Source organism: Neopsephotus bourkii, unplaced genomic scaffold, assembly GCF_033783945.1.
Source record: "Neopsephotus bourkii isolate Nb327-2 ecotype Australia unplaced genomic scaffold, CSIRO-AGI_Nbou_v1 NB_1520, whole genome shotgun sequence".
In the NCBI taxonomy this organism is placed as follows: domain Eukaryota; kingdom Metazoa; phylum Chordata; class Aves; order Psittaciformes; family Psittacidae; genus Neopsephotus; species Neopsephotus bourkii.
In genome coordinates, this window is record NW_026901996.1 from 457,341 (window position 1) to 478,578 (window position 21,238).

General features: G+C 42.7%; 2 protein-coding genes across 6 annotated transcripts in view; one reads left to right on the plus strand and one right to left on the minus strand.

Moving 5' to 3' along the window:
* Positions 1-21,238, plus strand: part of TSC22D1 (TSC22 domain family member 1) — a 94,441-nt gene that overhangs the window by 64,172 nt on the left and 9,031 nt on the right. Inside the window, exon 2 of one of the 4 annotated variants that reach the window (XM_061369912.1) lies at positions 4,092-4,319. The exons of 2 other annotated variants lie outside the window; for them this stretch is intronic. In XM_061369912.1, the coding sequence (XP_061225896.1) occupies positions 4,092-4,095 (4 nt within the window). In that variant the 3' untranslated portion in view covers positions 4,096-4,319. Of the gene's footprint in view, positions 1-4,091; positions 4,320-14,911; positions 14,968-21,238 lie in introns of those variants that run through there. One more of the 4 variants, XM_061369914.1, reaches the window with a different exon arrangement.
* Positions 7,504-21,238, minus strand: part of LACC1 (laccase domain containing 1) — a 266,101-nt gene continuing 252,366 nt past the window's right edge. Inside the window, exon 6 of one of the 2 annotated variants that reach the window (XM_061369917.1) lies at positions 7,504-7,591. The gene's annotated coding sequence lies outside the window, so the exon portion shown is untranslated. The remainder of the gene's footprint in view (positions 7,592-21,238) is intronic. The other variant, XR_009727934.1, reaches the window with a different exon arrangement.

Consider the following 21,238-nt stretch of genomic DNA (forward strand, 5'->3'; position numbering starts at 1 on the left):
TTTTCCCCTTTTCATCAGGTGTGGATGTTCTGGTGTGGCACCAGTGACTTGCTCCCCTTATCTTTGGCTTTGTTGCTGAGGAGAGGGCTGAGGGAAGGGAGGGTGTTGTTCTAGCTTCTCTGGAGTTGGCACATGTGGTGCACTGCAGTCTATATGCCATGGAGGTTAACTCTCCCAAGAAAAACATGGTGTGCTCCCAGTCTGATTGAGATCACTGCCTCTGTCTGCCCTTGCTCTCAAGCAGGCTCCAGCACTCAAAGCAGAGCTGGCTTCCTGTACACAGGGCCCGGGGCAGGTTTATCTGGGCTTCTCCTGCACACACACAGCCGTCAATATTTACTCAGAGGGAAAAACAACACAGGTTTTGTCCCTGAGCAATTCTGGGACCTGAAAGCGTGGTGAGTGACTGAGGGATGCCCTGGGGAGGGGGCTTCTGGTGTGGTTGGTACTGCATCCTGGGGCACTCTTTTCTGAGGCAGTCAGTGAGAGGAGATGCTGGTGGGAGGACAGCCCGGGCAAAGGGTTTGTCCGGTTTTCTATAGGACTGTGACATTCCCCTGGGCACATTCTTCGTGCACTGACTTTGTGGTGAAGTACAGTTAAAAAGGGGAGGATGCCCGGTCCCTGGCAGTGTTCAGAGCCAGGCTGGATGGGGCTTTGAGCAACCTCATCTAGTGGAAGGTGGCCCTGCCCGTGGCGGGGGGTTGAAACTATATGAGCTTCAAGGTCACTCCCAACCCAAACCATTCTATGTTATAAAACCAGGCAGGAGGTGTGTGGCCCAGGTCTGGGGGTTGCACAGCAGCTGGGGACAGCTGCCAGCAGGTCCAGGTTTCCTGTCTCTGGGCTGTGCTCTGTTCTCATCTGAAAACCTACTTTTTTGCTGCAACTTGGGTTTGGTCTGCAACACCTATGAGTGCCATTGCTGGGCTGGGATTGGTCTCATACACCCAGCCTCTGCGTTAACAGCGAGGCATTTCTGTGTCTGTGCTGTCAGCCATTACCTGTGTAAATGCAGGCACAACTGTCCTGCCTGGTTTTCACGCTCTCTTCAGGGAGGTGAATGAGGTGTATCGTGACCTGCTGTATCCCGTGCATGCGGTGTATTTTCCCGGCAGCAGGTGTCGAGCGGCGGTCGGAGCGCTGCGGAGCGCGGGGAACCCTGCAGCGGCGCTCCGGCTGCAGCGGCCGGGCCCGCAGCGACCCCTAGCGGCCGCGGCCGGACTGCGGGCAGGGCTCCGTTCGTAGCGGCCGCCAGGTGGCGCGCTTGCCCCGCGCCGCTGCACCTGAGCAGCCGGTCCCGGCGGCAGGGTTTGGCCTCGGGCTCTCCGGTTTCTGCCCGGTTAACGCGGGCGCGGTGAATAACCCTGGGGGGCTGCTTCGGCGCTGGGGTGGAGGAAGGGGGGTAGCGCCCTCGGGGGGTGTGAGAAGCTGTCTGTAACTCGGGGGTTTAATCTCGGGAGTGCAGCTGCAGCCGAATGTGGTATCGGAGAAACGGCTGGCCAAGGTGAACGAGGTCAGTCCTCCCTTCCTCGGAAAACAGTGATGCGCTTCAGTGTTCACAGCAAAGAGTGAGCAAAGTTGGCAGAACACGAGATTGGGTATCGGGAAATATTTCTTCACCAAAAGGCTGCTCAGGCATCGGAACAGGCTGCTGAGGGAAGTGGTGGGGTCACCATCCCTGGCAGTGCTCACAAACCGTGTAGATGAGGCCCTTAGTGACATGGTTTAGTGGTGGCCTTGGCAGTGCTGGGGTAACAGTTGGACTTGGTGATCTTAAAGGTCTTTTCCAACCTAGCTGGTTCTGTGAATTTGCACAATTCGTGGTCTTGGAATTTTCCCATGAGATGTTCACGTTCTGAGATATTGATTTGGGGGAGTCACTATAAGGAAAGGCAGAAAAAAACCTCAAACTGCCAGAGCTGTGTATATACAGCTGAGGCTGTGGTGTCAGTGATGTGCACTGGAACAGAGCTTGCTCAGGTATGGTACTCCCAAGGCATCCTTCATGTTGTTAAATAACTCTCAAGTTGTATGTCTCGGGAGAAAAACAGTGAGTGGTCTATACCTGTACTTTATATCTTTCCTGCAGCGAGACTGGGTACTTTCTGGTTACACAAATGCTGCGCACTGCTTATTTCTATTTCTGTGTGCAGTGTGCGGTATGGGAAGGTTAAAAATACAGATGACCTTGTTGTTTTCCTCAAACATCATGTACGTGGTCAAAGCATAGCTTTTTGCTCTTTTTTTTAAAGAAGCTGCATTGCTATTTTAGGTGCCTCTTTCTGGAGCTGATATCAGTGGTGTTTTCACCTTGCTGCAAGTCGGTGCAGAAATAAAACCAGGAAAAGTTGGCTTTATGCATTTAGAGGAACGTGTGTATCAAAAATGGATAATTTGTCTTTCAAGGTTGTTACATGCAGATGTGTGGGTGTTTTATAGGCAGCCCTATACATACAGTAGGGTTCTTGAATAAAAAGCAGCCACCTAATTGGTGAACAGAGTCTGAAGCCGGCATGAGAAACCACTTGCTTTAAAACCCAAATCGTGCTGTGTAGAATAATTGTTAATTCCAGTAAAAACTTGGTTTTATGCTTGAGCAGCAATTTGAGACTGAAAACTATCTAATTTTCTCTTAATTCAGGTTGGCAAGAAAATAGAGACACATGATAAAACACAACTAAGATGATAACGTTTCAGTTTCTTCCAGTACCTTTTGCTGTGTGATTGAATAAAGGTTCAGGTCTTTAAAAAGCATAACCCAGCTATTCCTCTGGAGAGCAGTGACAGCTGCTGAATTTTGAGCACTGTTTTCCATCTCTTGAACTAAATGTAAAGATATCTGAACCTAGAATGTTTTTAGTGTTAGTCTGTGCAGTTTAGGATAATATATAATGGGGGTTTTCTCCTTTTTGTTTCCCCATGTAACCTTTGGCTTTATTAAAAGTGCCAGGTTGATCTGTTTTTCTATGCTGTAGATCTCAGCTTTCCTCACAGTGTGGTGCGCTAGAAGAAACATTTTAATCCATGCTCTGCAGCAACAGCTGTAGCTCAGATGGATTATGCATGTTGGTATCTTTTGCCTTTGCCCTCTGTACATCTTACACTTCTCATATGCTTGGAACTTCATTGCCAACTCTGTCTTCATGAGGGAGAAGAGAATCCCTGGAAGGTTATGTGCCAGTTCACTAAACCAAACTGAAAAGTACCAGGAAGGACAGAGAAAGTAACACAGGAGAGGTGGGGAAGGAGAAGTGATGGTCTCAGAAGCCAGGAGAGGGAAACACAGGAACAGGAAAGTTGGTAGTAAGTTCCTTAACAGTAAGAGCCTCAGTTTGAGTAACCTTATGAAGTCAGTGTTCCATTAGGTGCTGTGCCTTAATGGCTTTTAGCTACGAGAATTCTTAGTCCATTGATTTGTTTTTGTGTTTGTGTGTGTGAATGTTTTGTTTATTTGTTATGAGCTTCCCTTTTAGAGGTTGGCTTATGCTTGCCACTGGGAAAACTGCTTTATAAGAGAGGAGGGTATATATATAAAGGCTAACCTTAGTGCAGGAGAGTCATTGTGCTGGGCTGTTTCTGTGATAAGTGGAGGTAAAGGCAGGGACAGTGGGCTTTAGGCTGGGCGCTGTCCTCTAGACATCTAACCTTGCCTATGTTAAAGTGAGCTTTGAGTTTGATATCAATATGTGCATTGCTTCCAGTAAGACTGCAAGCAGACTTTAACCATGTGCTTATCTGAAAGGGTTCCTTTGAATGGACCAGACACTGTCACAGGTGACAAATCCATGACTTATCCATAGTTTGTGTTGTTTTGTTGGGTTTTTTTTAGTAAAATAATTGAATAGTGCTGTATCTGTGTCAATACCTTGCTCCTAGGTGTAAATGATTCTGTCACTTCTGAAGTAACCTTGAAGTAACAGGTTTAATGTTAATTGTACTTGCTATTGTGTATCTCTTAATATGATAGCTTTGATTATGATCTAGATCTTTTTTTTTTTCCCCCTCTCTTTTCTGCCATCCTTTCTGCCTGGCTGCTTATCTTCTTTGGAATGTGGTTCTTCAACTGTTCTGATAAACTTCTGACACAGGTAAATATCAGTCTGTTTGTATCTGTATTTACTGAGCATGCCCTCTGCTTGGCAGTTTGCTGTGAGTCTTGAATCAGACGTGCCACACGCTTACCTGTGGACTGGGGAAGGGAAATGCTACTGCCACAATGGGCATCATCAGAAAAAATGATTAGCCAGGAAAATGGCCTGAATATTTTCTTCCTTACCTGCTTTTCTTATTCCTTCCCTTTAACAACAACAAAACACCCAAAATCCCATGTTTGCTCTTTGGTGGTAACATTTGTGTCTGGTCTTTCCTGGAAGACCTTATGCTGATAGTGGAGTTGGCATGTTGTGTGTAAGAAAGGGGAAAGCAGCCTAGGGTGAGAAATGCTTATCTATTCTCAGTTTCCCCCCTCTACCAGTCAGTCATTTCTGCCTTTGCTTTTATGTATTGTTCACATGGTGTAGCAGGTAACAGTTTTTCATTTTCCATCAGATCCAATGCAAAGGAGAAGGCAAGAACATGTGGGCAGGATGAAGTAGGAGAACCTTTTGTGGCAGTTAGTTGGAGCCTATTGTGAAATACAATAGTATGTGTAGTGGAGTGAGAGGAAAAGAATGTTATTTAACTTGTCTTGTTATCTGTGTTTGTGCCTTTTATTAAAACATGGAAAGTTCAGCCTTTGTCAACAGAAAGTCATTCATGGCAACAGGCTGAGTAGATTGCTTACATCTTTGGACTTGGATCAGCATGTGTGTACCAGTAGGGATCACTGCAAATGTTTAATGGGTTATTGAACTCTTCACTGAAGGAGAAAGTAGTAAATGTTGAGTTTTTTCCAGGCATAGTGGAAACAAGAACTCTAAGTTCTTATAACGTGATAGATTTACATTCAGAAGCCAGAAGTACAGAGACTTTTTGCATTAAACTTAGACCCCATCATCCTTAACACTTCTGATGCATTTTTCAGTGAAAAATATTAAGTGATAGCCATTATTTACTGCAGCTGAAGTGCAGATAAGTCAAGAGACTAGCTTTATGTCCACCTATGCCTGCCCCACTGAAAGTGCCTGCTCTTTCACCCTTCGTCTCTTCCCCTCTGTGCTATGAAGAGTGGAAATAGCATTGTATTGCATAGGGCTCACTCAGAGCACTGCTATCTTAAGAAGTTGTCTTGCTTGCAGTGACCTAACCAGTTGATTGTAGAAAGATAGGTGTTAGCTGTATTTTGCTTTTAACTGCTGCACCTTTTAACCCATCTCAGCTGAAGGGAGCTGCTGTGCTGGTTGAACCAAGGACTGCTGGGTATGGAACTGCAGTGCTTCTGGCAGGAGAGAGAGGCTTTTGTGCCTGGCTACAGAACACAGGGCAGCTCAAAGCTGTATGAGTTATTTTGGAATGAGCTACCCTTGCATTGTCACCATAGCCCTTTCCCATGGGGTAAGATGAGCCGCATAAAGATCTTGGCTAACGTTACTGTTTTACTTCTGGTACCTTAGGTTAAAGTATTTCTCTAGTACATTGTATTTGGAGCATGAACTAACAAGAGAGTCATCATAGGCTGGGTGGTTTTGTTCACATACACAGAGAAGAGAGAGTCTGAAACTTCAGATTTTGTTTTCCCCTACTGTGCCGAAAGCTGTCATCAAAGACAGTGATGTGATGGCATTGGGTTATGAATCAAAGTGCAGGTCTGCCAAGGGACATTGCAGGACTTTGGCAGCTGCTCGCTATAGATTCAGTTTCTTAAGCTTTCCCTTCCTATAGTTCTCTTTTTCCAGAAAACTCTGATATTTTCAGAAATGTTCCTTTTGTTGTTCAGATGTATTAAATGTACCAAAATAAACCCATCTGCTGTTACCTTTTTTTGTGTATTTTTAGCCCATAATTCCTTTATCCTCTTCATTCCCTCATGTGGTGCCTGACCCTTCTATTTTTAATGCCTTGCTCTCCTTGCTATTTTGCTTGTCCTGACTACTTTTTTTGCCCTGTTGCTTCCCTGCTTCCACTTGCCTTTTTATTTCTGGTCTTTCTTCTCATTGTCACATCTTTCTTTAGTTCACTGACATGTTTTTCTAGTTTCCAAATCTGGAGTTAGATGGCTTTCCTAGGATGCTGTTAATATTTAGTTTAATGATAAATGCATTTCTCAGTCTCAGTAATAGTAGTGTATATAAAAATTATCCCTCTTCCTCTGTGAGATCCAGTAGTACTCTTCCAAACCGCTGATTTTGGTCTCCCAGACAACATCCATTGCTTCAAGTTAAGTGATCAGAGCAATTCATGTTCAAGAAAATGACTAATAATTACCGGTTATGGAACTGAAATCCCAATTTCTGGGTTAAAAGGGGCATTTCAACACATCTGCAATGTTGTGACATTCTGTGCTCCTTACTGATACGGGGAAAAATGAAAATATAGTCAGTAGGTCTCAGAAGAAAATGCTTTGTCAGAAGTAGCTAATTCCAGAATTGCTTGCTGTTTCTACATAGCCAGGTAAGAAAATTGAAGGTTGTGACTTCCATTTTTTTCTGAAATAAACATTGCCAAATGCAATCAATTGAGGAGAATACCAAAATAGATGCAGGTAAGAGCTGCATCACAGTTGAATGTTAACAGTAAAAATAATCAAGTATGGGATTAGTGCTGTCTTCCAGTGGCTGCTCAAGGAACTAACTGCTTAAAGTTTAGGGTATTGTTGATATTTGAACTACTTGAACTAATGTGCTTGAATCATTTATGGTGGGCCACTGATAGGATTCATTACAGGAAAAACCCTGTAGTATCAGTGGCTCAAAATGGTAAGGTATTCAGTTTGCTGTCTGGGGTTGATACTCTTTGCCTGTCAAATTTCTAAGTACTTCTGTATATTGACAGAAAATATTTGAGCAGGTTTCACAGCAAACAAAAACTATTTGTATGAAAACCGTGCACAGAGTACTTGTCAGACCCCAAAGATTCAGTTTCAGCAGCAAGTTACCCCTTTATTCCTTCTGCATGCCCAGTGCCTGCCTTGTGAGAGGTCCTGCTGCAACACCTGCAGTCCTGGTGGTCCAGGAGCTGAATGCTTGGGCCCGGTGGAATGGCCTTCCTATTTGTAGCAGTGGGTTCTTGGGGAACTTTGTTCTGGTTTAGACATCACAGAGTTGCTTTTTTAGCTGGATCTTGCCTTGCAGAGTGTATGGCCTAACTGAAGAAGAGAATCAGGATGGCAAAGTTTTGCTTCCTCCATGGAAGAAATACTGGGCATGGCAGAGCAGCCCAGTCTCTGGTCTCTGTAGCTTGTTTTAGAGCATTGAAGGGTCACATTACAAGTTCTGTGCTCACGGTACTGCAAGGGGTTGGTTACTCCTGTATGAATTTGTGCTTGTGTGGCATCTCAGATGTGATGCTGCATTGTTCTACTTGCCTCCTTTTTGAATCAGGTTAACTCATGAAGAGTAAGCCTGTCCTGGGTTCAGCAGTAGCAGTCATTTTTCTCCTTCTTAGTAGCTGGTGCAGTGCTGTGTTTTTGACTTTCAGCCTGGGAACAGTGCTGATAACACTGATGTGTTTAGTTGCTGCTCAGTAATATTTAGTCTGACCAAGGACTTTGAGTCTCATCGTCTGCCAGGGAGGAGGGGAAGCTGGGATGAAGCAGAAACAGGGCACCTGACCCAAACTAGCCAAAGAGGTATTCCATACCACAGCACATCATGCCCGCTATATAAACTGGGAGGATTTACCTGGAAGGCCCAGATCACTGCTCAGGTCAGACTGGGTACCAGTCGGTGGGTGGTGAGCGGTTGTATTCTCTTCCCTTGTTATTTCCCTTATCATTGTTATTACTGGTGGCAGCAGCAGTGGTTTGTGTTATACCTTAGTTACTGGGCTGTTCTTACCTCAACCCAGGGGAGTTACATTCTTTCGATTCTCCTCCCCATCCCTCTGGGAGTGGGGGGGGGAAGGAAGGGAGTGAGAGAGCGGCTGCGTGGTTCTGAGTTACTGGCTGACTGGGCTCTAACCACAACAAAGCCTCACAGAGCCCAACGACTTTTGGGCCTGAACTGCTGCTTGAGTGCAGGATGCGGTCTGGAATCTGAAAGAAAGGAAAAAATGTGGGGGAAGAGAGTTGTAGAGTTACAAATTCTGCCTATCTTGATAATGGTTTAGAACTACACTGTTGTAAATTTCTAACTTATTTCTCTAGCATGGGTGCCACCAAATGCCCAAGGAATGTCAGCTGCAGTTTAGTCTCATATATTTCCTGTATTGCTACGGAGTTTCAGGTACCCAAGAATAGCTGGATTCCTGTTAGCCCACACATAGTGATGAGTCTCAGTTTGGAGGTTGGGCAGGATACAGATTTGTTTTGGAATTGGCCTGTGAAGGTTTTGGATGGTCCTCCTCAATAGGAAGGCTTGAGTCCTGCTTTGTGTTTCAGTTCTCTATTGGAATTCATTCACCCTTAACTGTGAGGCTCCATTTCATGGACTATATGACTGGTGACTTCACAGTACTCAAGTATTCTCTTGCATGAATAGGCTAAAAAAAACCCTAACACAACCAAACACGTGTGGAGGTTCATTCCCCTCCATTCTAGCTGAATGCCTGTAAATCCTTCATTATTAATTCTGTATTCAGCTGCTGTAAAATAAATTGACAATCCCTTGCAGCAAAAAAATGCTGAGCTGCTGTTATTGTGCTGTGTCAGGCCATGGTAATCAGGCTCCTTGTTAATCAGAGGTTCTGCTGGCTTGGGTTTCACAGTTCCTACAGTGAAGGAAAGGAGCACATGCTTTAAGCTAGCATAGAACAGCCAGGGTACAGAGATGCCTTATGTATAGAAGAGATACTAGACTTGCTTCTATAAGCTTAATCTGATTTTATTTATCTCTACAGTACAAAAAGCAGCAACCAGTAAACATTCTAATTGGCTGTTCATACCCATGCCCAAAATTACTTCTCTACTCCCCCCCCCCCCGACATTTTACTGAATTTTTAACATGTTTCTTTGTCCTGATACTAACATGGTTCCATGTCTTGAAAACATTTCTTCTCCTGTATGATTAAATGATAGAAGTTCAGTGACTTCCAGTTAGTGGAATGTAAAGCACTCGCTTGCAGATGGTTCACTGTGGTTGATGGAGGAGATTGACCCCCTGGAGCTGCACTTTCATGCTTGTGGTGGCTTCCAGGTGTTCCTAATGTGTTCTTGTATCAGGCCTGGTCTTGAGATTTAGATTCGTATCTGTTTAGCAGCCAGGGTGGTTGATGCTTCATATTTGATTGTTCGGAAACTTTATCTTCCCTGCGTAATTAACTTGGAATTAAACACACAGTTTTTCAGAGTCTCGGAACAATGTGAGGTGAGTTCTTGAAAAGAAAGGTGGACCGGTTCTTGGAAGAAAAGCTTCTAGTTACTAAATAATAAGTTATTCCTTGTGCAGGAGCTCCTCAGCTGCTGCTGGCTGCTCACAGGTAGGAGGATACTGCAGCAAAGTTGCATTTATCTACCTGCCTTTGTGGGTTCTCCCTCCAGCCTCTGCTGCTGGCCATGCCCAGAGGTGGCTCCTGAGCTAAATGGCTGTTTCAGACCCAGGAAGATCTCTCCGTATATAGTTTGTTGATCTTTCACACAGGGAGAATGTGCTTTTTGGCAGTATTACATTGCGATACTGAGATGAAAATCAAAATTATGTGTAAAACAGGCTTATTCTGTGCAGCTGTAATGCTGCTCTTTTTGTAACTGAAACACCTTACTTATCACTTAGTGATGACTATGAAGAATGTATGAGAATGTTCCTCAGATTTTCAATTAGGTTGTTTATAGCTAAAGATGCATTTTGTTTGGCCTTTTTAGTTGCTTAATGATGGGCTGGAATAAAGCTGTCTTATCGAACTGCACCTCATTACAGCTGCTCAAAATATGAGGATAGCAAAGGTACAGCAGTTATTTCTGCTGCTAGCATTTGGGAATGAGATACTTCCCAACCTGGCATCCACACACTTGTCTTCCACTTCAGTGCTTTGGTTTTCATTATGGTGCAGATGTCTTTGTACAGCGTTTTGTCCTTTTTATCTTTCCTCATTGTCAGTTTTATTTCCTTTGGTAATCCAGCATGCATTGCTTCATTGAGGAGTTCTAATAAGTATTTTCTGAAGTGAGAGTTGGATTTTATGCACTGCTGTTGCTGACTCACAGCGTTGCAAAGCACTTTCTACCAAAGTAGTCCATAAAGATTGATCTAAGGTGGGACCAAACCCCAGAAGTTGCTATGCAAATGGTATATGGGACATCTGCCATAACAATAAGCACTGCAACTCCATATAAACGTTTGCTGATTTTGACCCCCTAAAGCAAGAGTTTTGAAGTCTGTGCTGTAATGCCAACTAAAATTTGGAAATCCTGGATACCACTGTCTTACATAAATCTGTGATCACTATTGTAGTAATTTTTTTAGCCCTTAAATCATGGAATAATAGAATAACTTGGGTTGGAAGGGACCTTAAAGCTCATCCAGTTCCAACCCCCTGCCACGGGCAGGGACACCTTCCACTAGACCAGGTTGCTCGAAGCCCTGTCCAACCTGGCTTAAATATGTAAGGATTGCATGCTTGTAATTATAAAGCTTCTAGAAGAGCTTGAATGTTTGTTGGGTATATTTTCAGCTTTATCAAGCACTCGCATGCACATCAGAATTTTAAATTTATTCTTAGTTCATTACACCACATCAAGATTGACACTGTTACCACAGGGCTGCTTATGTCGTCTGAAAATTGGCTTGTGCTTTATTTTCTGCCTTTTTTTAATGGTAAAGTCTGGATTACTCAAGCTGTTTCTCAAGTCCTCCATAGCATGTGCAAAGTGAACCTGCTAAATGTTTACCCCGTGAAGGTATGGCAGTGATGTGTGACACGCTGAGGAATTCGGGCTCGAGTGCTGCACTTCGTTCAGGCTGACATAAACAGTAAATTCTGCTGGCTGAATGCCAGATTCATTCACATACCAGGTTAAATCTAAACATGGGCTGATGTATTCTATGTTTTTCTTCAAAGCAAAACTGTCAAGGAGTACTACAAATATCTTGAAATAACCTCCCTCCTCCCGTTTGGGCACAAGTGCTTGGGGCAAGGGAGAACCTAGGTACCCTGATGCTCTCATGCATGAAATCCCGTTGCTTTTTGTTTCATTAAATGCTAGAACTTACCCATCTCTGACATCCTAGTGTGCCCACAGATAATTCATCTGTGCATAATCTGTCACTTTATATAAGAGCCAGAATGGTTCAGGACAAAGGAAGGAAAGAATAGCTTGGTGCTGAATTCTTGAATGTGACGAAAGAGGATCTGGTACTCCAGTCATTTTTCAGTTGCAGCTAGAGGCTGTTTTTCAAAGCAGTAAAAATGTTTGATGACTTAGTTAATCCAGTTGATTTACAATTTCTTTGTGGTTTCTGTTACCTGAGTAATACCTGTAATTACTTGATTGCACTGTAACCAGTGTTGTCAAGTTTATGGGAATGCTTATGAGAAATACAATGTAGTTCTTGGAATACTTGCCTCTGGAGCAGTTAGGTTTTAACGTTTAATTTGGTTTCAGTTTGGTAACTGATGAAGCAAATCCCTTGCTGTTTTTCATGAAGGTGATAAATGGAACTGATAACATTCCTCTGAGGCACAGACGCCCCCCAAATAAAAAGGTGATGAACTGGAATTGGGAGCTTTTAGATCAGTGACACAGAAACCAGTTTTATGTGTTATAACTGGAGAATTTGCATCAGATGAAGCCTGTGAGCGTTGTGTTACTGTAAAGTCACCAGAACTGGGGCTGAAGCATCAGGAAACGTGATTAGTGTCACCAGAGGTGGAGCTAAGGCTTCTTTGTGGGACTAGCATTGTACTTGCTTCTCTAAAGAATGAAACAGCTGAATATATTCAGTAGTCCTGCATCATACATATATAATATATAAAAATATATATTTTTTATATATATTATATATATTGTATATATATTATATAGCATTTAATGATTGTTCTAGCTGTAAAGGAAACCCAGTATTGAGTCAGAGCAGTGCTGGAGCTGAGCGATGTATTGGTCAGATGTGCATAACTTCCTGAACCTTGTTCTTAACTGTCTTGACACAGCTTTAGTGTGATGGAGCTCCTGTTCAGAGGTCTTGGAATAGGAAAGGAGAAAGTAAAGACTGTCCATGGGAAAGTTTAACATCATTGCTTTCGTCCCTTTCCCACTCCAGTGTGTACTCATTATTCTAGGTATCCTGGAAAACATGCCAGTGCACGTACTGTATGCACAACAGTTACAGAGAAAGATTGTCGTCTTAGCTGATGTCAACCATGCAGCTTTACAGAGGGGGTTACAGGCAAGAGGGAAGGCAAGAAGGATGTTAGAAGGTTAGGAGAAGAGCAGTTTACAGCCTGAAGCTATAAGCTCTGTTGATGCAGTTCTGTGGGATACAGGCTCAGCTAAGCCTGGATGCTACAAGTCAGCAGTGTAGTTTGTAGAACAGCCTAAGGGAGGCTGTAGGAGATGCACTATGTAAGATACTGTAACCAGTGGGATTTGTTAGGGATTATTATTGTGCCAAGTCTCTGACTATGAAAGGGTATATAAGGATGCAACTTGATTTATAATTTCTGCTTTCTGGAATTGAGCATTTCTCCAGTCAGCTTGATGTTTCAGCTCTTTAGAGTTAGTAAGATTCCTTGCTGTAAGTAATATTACATCTTGAATATTCAAGTTATTTAGTAATACTGTGTCAGACTTAATAGCTGTTGGTTGTTATTCCAGTTAATCCTTTTGTTCCTAGGTTTTTGTTCCTTGAAAGCCTGTTGAAAGTCCTTCCACAAGTCATTCCTCTCCCTCTTTTATATGTGGTTGTACCATGTCAGTCTCCCCTTGAAGCTTTCAAGAGTAGCTTTGCTTTTAAGAGCAAGCACCCACCTCACATGGCTGTTAGACCTGTCTGCCCCTTCTCCAAGTTCCAAGATCCTGGAGCACATCTGAGTGGTCCCATGTACATGGCTTTTCAATGGGAGTGGGAGGAGGAGACTCAAATGGCCCATGGCTGTTACCTGTTTCCATGCTATGCCGAAGGAGGTGGATTTGAGGTAATGAGAGAAACACTATGAAGTGTAACTTGTTTGCTTCAGTCTCCCTGGTGTGCTTTAAAAGGAGCAGGATGCTCTGTCCTGCAAGCCAAGTGTACCAGGCTTAGGGAAACCTGTGTAGTAATATTGGGCACTGCTTCGCAGTTAGTAACTCTGAGGCCCAGTTTAAACCGAGTTCCCTCTTCGCTCTGGGAGCCGTGAACTAATCCCATTCTGGTATTAGTTATCTAACATATCTGGGATTAGTCACATCTGGGGTGCACCCATCACCCTAGAAAGAAAAGAAACAAAGAATTAATGCCTTTTTTTGTTTATTTCTTCCTTTCTACCTCCTAACCAAAATGCTTACTCCCTTTGCTGGTTCTAATAAGTAGGGTTGGGTTTACCCTCCCTCACACCAGACTGTTTTCTTGTTATCATGTAGTACCTGCTTCTGCTGCCATTAGTCACCTCTCCAATGCCTTGTCAAAGGCAAGGTACAATAAATTCAGCTAGATAGTAGATAGCCATGCTCTGAGTCAATGTTTTTGGTGTTCCCATTTGTCAAGTTTCCTATATAGTCTTACGAGGTAAATCAACTTGAGGAAACACATCTGATATTGATTTAGCAGTCAGAAGTAAGGCTGAGTGGCATTTGCTAGGTTTGATGTCTGGTTTTGTCTCAGTATTGCTGTAGTCAGTCTGGTGGAAGACTGTAACATCAGTGCCTGTGCTCTCTTGGGTTTGTTGTGGGGGTTCCTGTACAGATGCTGCAAGTAGTCTGCAATTTCCCTGGTGAGGGGATGTCTCCAGCTTGCATGTAGACTAAGGAAGTGAATCTTGCTCACTTCTCCACAGTGTACTGTGGGCAGTCACCTTTTGTTCGCACTGAAAAGCGTTCACCATGATAGAGGAAGGAACATGTTTACATTGAAGCAGTGCTGGATAATGGTACCTATGCAGGTAGGCTTCTAGTTATATGGTATGGATCTACTACAAGGCACCAAAAATTCCATATGGTGATCTGTGTTTCTTTGAGAAAGGATAAGCAATATTTGTTTGAATTTTGGTTTGATACATGAGAAGATGTCTGCAAAAGACTGATCAGATGCATGTCTATCTCATCACTGGTTCTTTTTACAATAGCAGTCAGGGATAGTATTTGCCTCTGTAAAATATTTCTTGGCAAACTGGGTATGGTTGATTTTGTGTCTAATTACAGTTTCCATTAAGCACTAGAACTTTGATTTGAGAAACAGTACAGCTAAGCTGCCTTTCTCTAAGCAGAATTAGCTGCCTGTAGCAATTACTGTGTGCTTTACAAAAAGTGGGAGCAGGCTGAATCAGCTCGAAAGTTGGTGAATTTGGCACTGCTGAAAGAAGATGCATTTGTCTGAGATCTGAAAACCTAATCGTGAAGACTTTAATCTCTCTTGATGCTTTATGTAACAGCACACCATGTGATCACAGGATCTGTAGTGTCGTCACCCTTCGCCCTTCTTGTTTTTGTTGATCATGACCAACCAGTATTAAACTCGTCAAACTTTGAATAGAAGCAAATGGGTAATCTTTAACGGGTGAGGCTTTGTGATTCTTGAATGTGCTGCAGAGTTCAGGACCCGTGGTTAAGAGTGAAATGCTAATGCTAATCTCACTGCTGCTGAGGATCGAGAGGTATTTCTTCCAACCCTCCATCTCAGGGGATCTAATCAGCAGGTACTAAACAGATACATCAATGAAAGTGACACTTCTCCAGAAACAAGGCTCTGACCGAATAGCCATGAAAGTGTTATTCTTGGAACTGGAGCAACATCTAAAGAGGTATTTAAAAAGGTTTTAGTTTTTAGATTCTTGATTTACTTGCCTTCTTTTTTTCTTTTTTTTTAATGGTTTCATAAACTACTTTGTATGAGCAAGTTCTTAAAAATATTTCTCCTAAACCTAGGTACTTGGCACTTTTTAAAGCTATTTCAAACTATTTCAAGCTGCGAGTATCATGCTGGTTGACAGTACTGTGTCATATGGAGTGGTTTACTTATTCACTGAAAAAACTTCACGTCTTGAAACAAGTTTACTACATTATTTAATTCACACTGTAAAACATTTACCACTACAGTACTTTTCTTTTTTCAATAAGATGTTACTCCTAATATTCCAAGTCTGAGGTGACATAATGCTCAACAGAAGAAGAGAATTTTAACATGTATCGAAACCTATCAAACAAGTTCGTATTCATTCAAATATTTTTCCTACGTAATATACGCTATATTCTGTCTTGTCAGGTGCCTAAAGAGAATCTTGATAAATCAGTCTTGCTAAATGTTGGCAGAGGCATTGAAATACACCTTAGTCTTTTGCAAGTTATGTTTATTAACCTTCTTTTCCATAGAAACAGTGAAATACAAAATGCATGGGTTTGAGTTGGTTCCTTTCTGGTGTTTCAAAGAAATACTGAGTAGCTCGGTGAATGGGAAGAATTGTTTTACTGAGTTAAAACATATGAGAGTGAGGGGGAAAATGCCCTGACTCTTCGTGTTGCAGTGTTGCTGTTTTTCTGTGTAAGAAAGGCAAATACCCTTCTGTGGGAGGAGCACAGAATGCGTTCTGCATAACTTCTGATCTCTGAACTGGTGCTTTTGTTACGGCGCACCCTTCAAATCCCAAAACCTTGTTACATGATAAGTTCTGACAAATACCAGTTAATACATTCCACTTACTCCTCTTGTCGTGTTGTATTTGTGGTATTGCCTGTGGAGGATAGCTTTCCTCTCTGAATGATGCCTCTTTAAAGAATATGAACTTATATGTTGAAAAGCTTTAAAAATTTAAAATCCCTGTTTTTTAATTTCTGAGAACATGCTTGAACTTTCAGGCGAATGTTAAAAATTATACTAAATTAATTCATCTGAATGCCTGAGGAACCAGTGTAATGGAAACCTTTCATAATAGTTGAAATATAATGACAAAAGGTATTCTATGCTTGAGCAGTGTGTGTATACAGCAATGACCTGTGTCATTCTATATTACTGAAAAAGAAAGGTAATATTGAGAAGATTGTTTCTTGCCACAAACCAGTCTGTTCCACAAAGCGTGTAATGAAAAAAGTGTGATGGAGTAGATACGTAATTTTCTTTAACCTTTCTGCATTACGAAGAGGTTTTGCTGTAGTGGATTTTTACTGATGCACATAGGAGCGTGTTGTAGCACCTCTAGTCATAAATCGCAATTTGCACCTGTTTACATTATGCAGAAAATTAATTGGGGTGATTTCTCCTGTATTCCTACTCACCAAGCTGCTTCCTGTTTACTTCTCATTTCCTTTGGTTTTCTTCTAGTTTCTCTTGCAGAGGTGCTGGTTTTGTCCTAGTTGTTTTTCTGTGAATTAGGCTTACTGTCAGGTCACCATACATTGCATACAAAGGACAAACTTTAACCTCTCTTGCAGCTATTCTTAGCTAGTTGCATGTGGTTGTATTTTCTTTCCCAAACTGATTCTACTGAATGCGTGGGCCAAATCCAGTGAAGCATTTGGCTGTCTCTGGGTGAGACACAGAATCTCTTGAGTGTGCAGTTGTGTGCAGCGTTCTGAAGGAAATAAGAGTGATTCCCAGGTCAGGCATCTGATTTAAATCTGTCGGGATACTGAAACAGTTGGTGAATCTTTTCCCACTTGCAGCCTTGGTTAAGGGCAGTTGACAGTACACTGAGAAGAGCTGTTTGTCTCAATAAAATAAAACACTTTATACTTTTTCCATTTTAAGTTTGGCTGCCAGAATGAAGTCCAAGATCTAGAGTTGAGGCTCTGGAGCTCTGCCAGGGTGCTTTGGAAAAGTGATCCCTGATGCTTTGTACTATGGGGACCTGTCTAGCACCAGGCAGCTGGAAATGGTGATCATATGGGTGTCTAGGAGCATCTACTTCTCTTCCAGGGTGGACCACAGGCAGGTGGCTGTGTCTGCTTGAGACCTGGTGTGTATTAGCACCTCTCCATATTCTTACTGAATATCCAGTTTTATGGCAACATCCTTACTTCTTTTTGAAACTTACTTGGAAACACAGAAGATGTAAGCCTGGAGGGGCAAAAGTAACCACGTCAGAAGGTGCTTGGTTATGGCATCAGTTGGAAGAAAGCAGCAGTGGGTGCACCTGCTAACTCTTGGGATGGCTACAATGGGCTGTAGTTCGTTAAAATATGATGAAGAACACTCTCTTGTGCTATTATATCTAGGTCATCCCTATCTGACCTTCAGTAACTTCAGTTTGTTTAAAGTATACCTTAGTGAAGGACATCCAGGCTCTACCTGAATAGAAAACCCACTATATTTGAGCTAGTCCTTACTGTTTTTAAAAGGCTTTAGTTCATCATAGGCAAATACTGAATAAAGGTACTCTAATATGAACAAATAAACCAAATCTGCCAACTGCTGACATCTGGTATTTTCCCATTTAAAGGTATTTTTTTTTTTTACTCAAGTCATGTCTCAGTGCCTCCAAGGATTTAAAAGATCCTGTCAAGTACCTTGACATCTTTCAGTCTATCAGTATCCAAGTAAATTCCCCCATCCCCAGTCTCTGAATTGGTTCAGTGGTTCTTTTCTATCCAGTTCAGTTTATTAGCAGCTTGTTCTAAATTGCTGAGTTCTTCACAAATAGGGCTGAAAAACTGGTTTGGGCAAACTAATTAAAGGCAGGAGCCTATCTGAGTTGCAGCAGTGCTACCCTGTGACTCAAACATTCACTTACAAATATTTTTGTTTATAGCTGTCATGATTGCTTGTACTTGAACTGCTGATTGATGTTGCTGTGTGCCTGCCCGGGGCCTCTAGCAGTTAGCAGTGGTAGCTGGGAAGAGACGGAGAGGAATTCCCCTGTTCTGTACCTTGTGTGGGAGCAGGTGATGCCTTCCTTGGTGGGAGGCTGCCTAGAGTGGTTTTTGGAAGAGGTGATTTGTCCTCTGCGCTAGATGGGACTGGCAGCAGTGGTTCCCTGGCTCCACTGGAGGAACTGCAAGAGAGGGGCTTTCTATCCTGTCCTGCTTGCAGCAGGGGTTTTCTCCCCTTCCTATCACTTGACAGCAGTGTGTCAGCTCACGGTGCTGACGCTGTACAAGAGTGGTCACTGGGCATCTGGGCTAACACCCTATGTGAGAATGAGGAAATACACCTGGGAGATGTTTTTGACTCTCATGTGTCACTAAGTAGGTTACTCATCTCAGACTTCCGATACTGGAGTTGGTTGGGTTTTGTTTTTGTGGGAGATTTGTTTTGTTTTGAGGCTTTGCGTTTCTTTTCTTTTTTTTTTTCTTTTTTTTTTTAGCCACAAAGGTTCAAGGAGTCGTGTTAATAACAAATGATTTGGAGGATGAGGTAGTTGTTTTCAAGAAGTGTTAGGTGCCTGACACAGTGTATACGTGAGATCAGACCTTGTTTTGTATAAAAGACTCTTGGAACAGTTAATGGAACCTATTTTAGGTGGATATCCACCAGAAAACAGGCATCAGCAGTATTAGGAAGTGGACAGGACTGCTTCATAAACAGAATGCCAGTCATAAGTTTAACCAACTCTGCATGAAGACGATTAGATACCAGATAGGTATGAAATAATATGCTGTAATCTTTCCTTCGCATGTTGTGCATTAAAAGATTAAGTTTATATGGTCTGCTGTTTGCAGAATGCCCGGCTCAAGGGTGGCTAAATGTCAGTGGTGTCTGCCCCGTGTGGCCACCACGGAGTTGACAGCCTCAAGATCTCTCTAAGCCAGAAGATGAAGCCGTGTTGGAGCATGAGGGTTGCCTGCTGCCTGCGGTTCCTTTAGAGGAGCAATAGGGTACTGAGGAAGTCTGAATCCCACCTGAAGTAGAACTAGGACTTCAGGATAGATGTGCGTAATGTAGATGATGTGGACTTGTGCCAGCCATTTGCAGTCTCTGACCCAGAATTTGCTCCAGGGACACGTTCAAAATATGCTGAGCTGGCACACGTCTGCGTTCTGACTGTTCTCTTTGGTTTGCAGCGTGGCAGGACTGCAGGAACAAGGTGTTGTGCTACAGTGGGCAATACCTCTCTAAAGCCATAAGACACAGTCAGGTCAGATTAAAACATCTATTTATCTGTCTCTAGGCAATGTTAAAGTCATTTTTAAGCCCACCTCATTTCATAGTATTAGGTAGTTTCCCAGGTACTTTGCGTTCTATTTCAGATCAGTATTTCTCTACAATTCCTTCCTTCAGCATGAGAGTGTGAATGCTTTGGCTGGAGATAATTCTGTTGGGGTTTCTGCATTTGTGAGTCAGCAGGATTTGTGTCTCTTAAGTGACTGACTCTGTCCCTGGATTTAGAAGTCTAGGAGTACTTTCCTACTCCAGAGTCTAGCTGTACCTGCTTCTCAGTGCTGTACTGAGTTAAAACACGAGCATACATCAGATTCCTCTCATATCCTCAGGAAGTGAAGGGGAAGCACAGGCTGGGCAGGAAGCAGTCCAGCAAATGCCCAACTTGGTGGTTGACAAAGGGGAGCAAGACTTTGGGATACACTGGCTGTACAGTACATCTGGTAAATCAGGTCACATTCTTAAGGGGTTTCCGGATATTGCCCCCATGCTTCCCAAATAGGTGGAGGTGATTTCTGTAATTCCTATAAATGCAAGCTTCTGTTCAGAATGGAATGACTTTAAAGTGAATTCAGTGAGTGAATTCAGCCTGTTAAAGTACACTTCTGCTTGGATGGGACAGCTGGTCTTGAGTTTTCTCTCAGTTTTTTGGGAAGTCACCAAATGATGATAAGCTGTGAGTTTGAGGCACAACTGCAGGGGAGTGTTTGACCACTTAGAAATTAGGAAATAGGGTATTACAGATTTGTGTCATACACGCACATTAGAGTCAGGGGAGTTAATCTACGAGTCATTCATCTACTTATTCATTGATACTGCTAATACCTTTGAAGCCATTTGCCAGTGATTGCAAAGAGACTGAAATTGTAGGAGTTTCAATGGGTAACTGGGTAGAGAGAGGTCTTAGTGTATTTGCTGAGGAAGAGAAGTGGCACTGAACTCTCACCTTATTGTCTCTTTTCTACTACAGTTGTAAACTAGCTGCAGTGTTGGGAGGTTGTTATTGTTTGACAGAATCGCCTTAAAAATGGCTCTGCACAACAGGGTAGTAGTGAGTGATCTGCCACATCAGAAGCTGAGCAGTGGTGAATCTTCATCCTCTTTTATGCCAGATTGTATTTCACTTCCCAGGTGCTCTGTTCCCGTGCTGTGGTCTTACCTTACCTTTTGTTTCTGTACTTTTTTGTTTGATGATCCTTGACTGTTTTTATTATTTTCTATAGAAGCTGGAGTAAGGAACTTCATTCCAAGCTTCCTGAAGACCATATGACAACACTGGTTAATTGCAGGGATTTTGGCTTTGTTCCTGGCAACTCTGAGTTGGCTTCTAGTGTGAATTATTTCTGTGGGAAATACAGCCTTAATTTCAAGTGTGACATCAAAAGTGGCCGTCAAAGGGAAAATGATATTCCATGAGAAGTGTAGGCCAGCTGTTACACCATACAAATGATTTCTTAGTAAGTGTGACTGAATTATTAACTGATCCAAGATTTTCAAGTAGAGTTTCAAGGGGAACAATTAGAAAAAGGGGAGGAGGTGGGAAAAGAGAAAAGAAAGGATTAAGTAGTTAAAGTGTAAAGGGGTGTAGGCTTTGCAGGGGGCTGGAGACAGGGGAAATGGAAGGGTTTACGGTCCTCCGCCTCCCACTTCCACAGCTATCACCGGTCAGTAAGACGGTATTCCCATTTCGTGTGACTTGGTGTGACTTTTCTGTAGCCTTAAGGAAATACAAGATATTAAAAGTTAAAAAAAAAAAAAAAAGTCAAAGATGACCCTTCTCAGTTCCAGGTTAAACTGGGTGGGTTTTAATTTGATGACTAAATCCCACTGTGTGCCATCAAGACAGGGTGGGGTGGATGGGTGTCAGCCATTGTCCCAGAGACCCTCCTGGGTCAGAGATGCTGTTTAATATAGAGAACTTCGGCTTTCCAAACATGTCACTGTGCCAGACCACTTCCTGTATTTGCTGTGTCTCTTGTGTT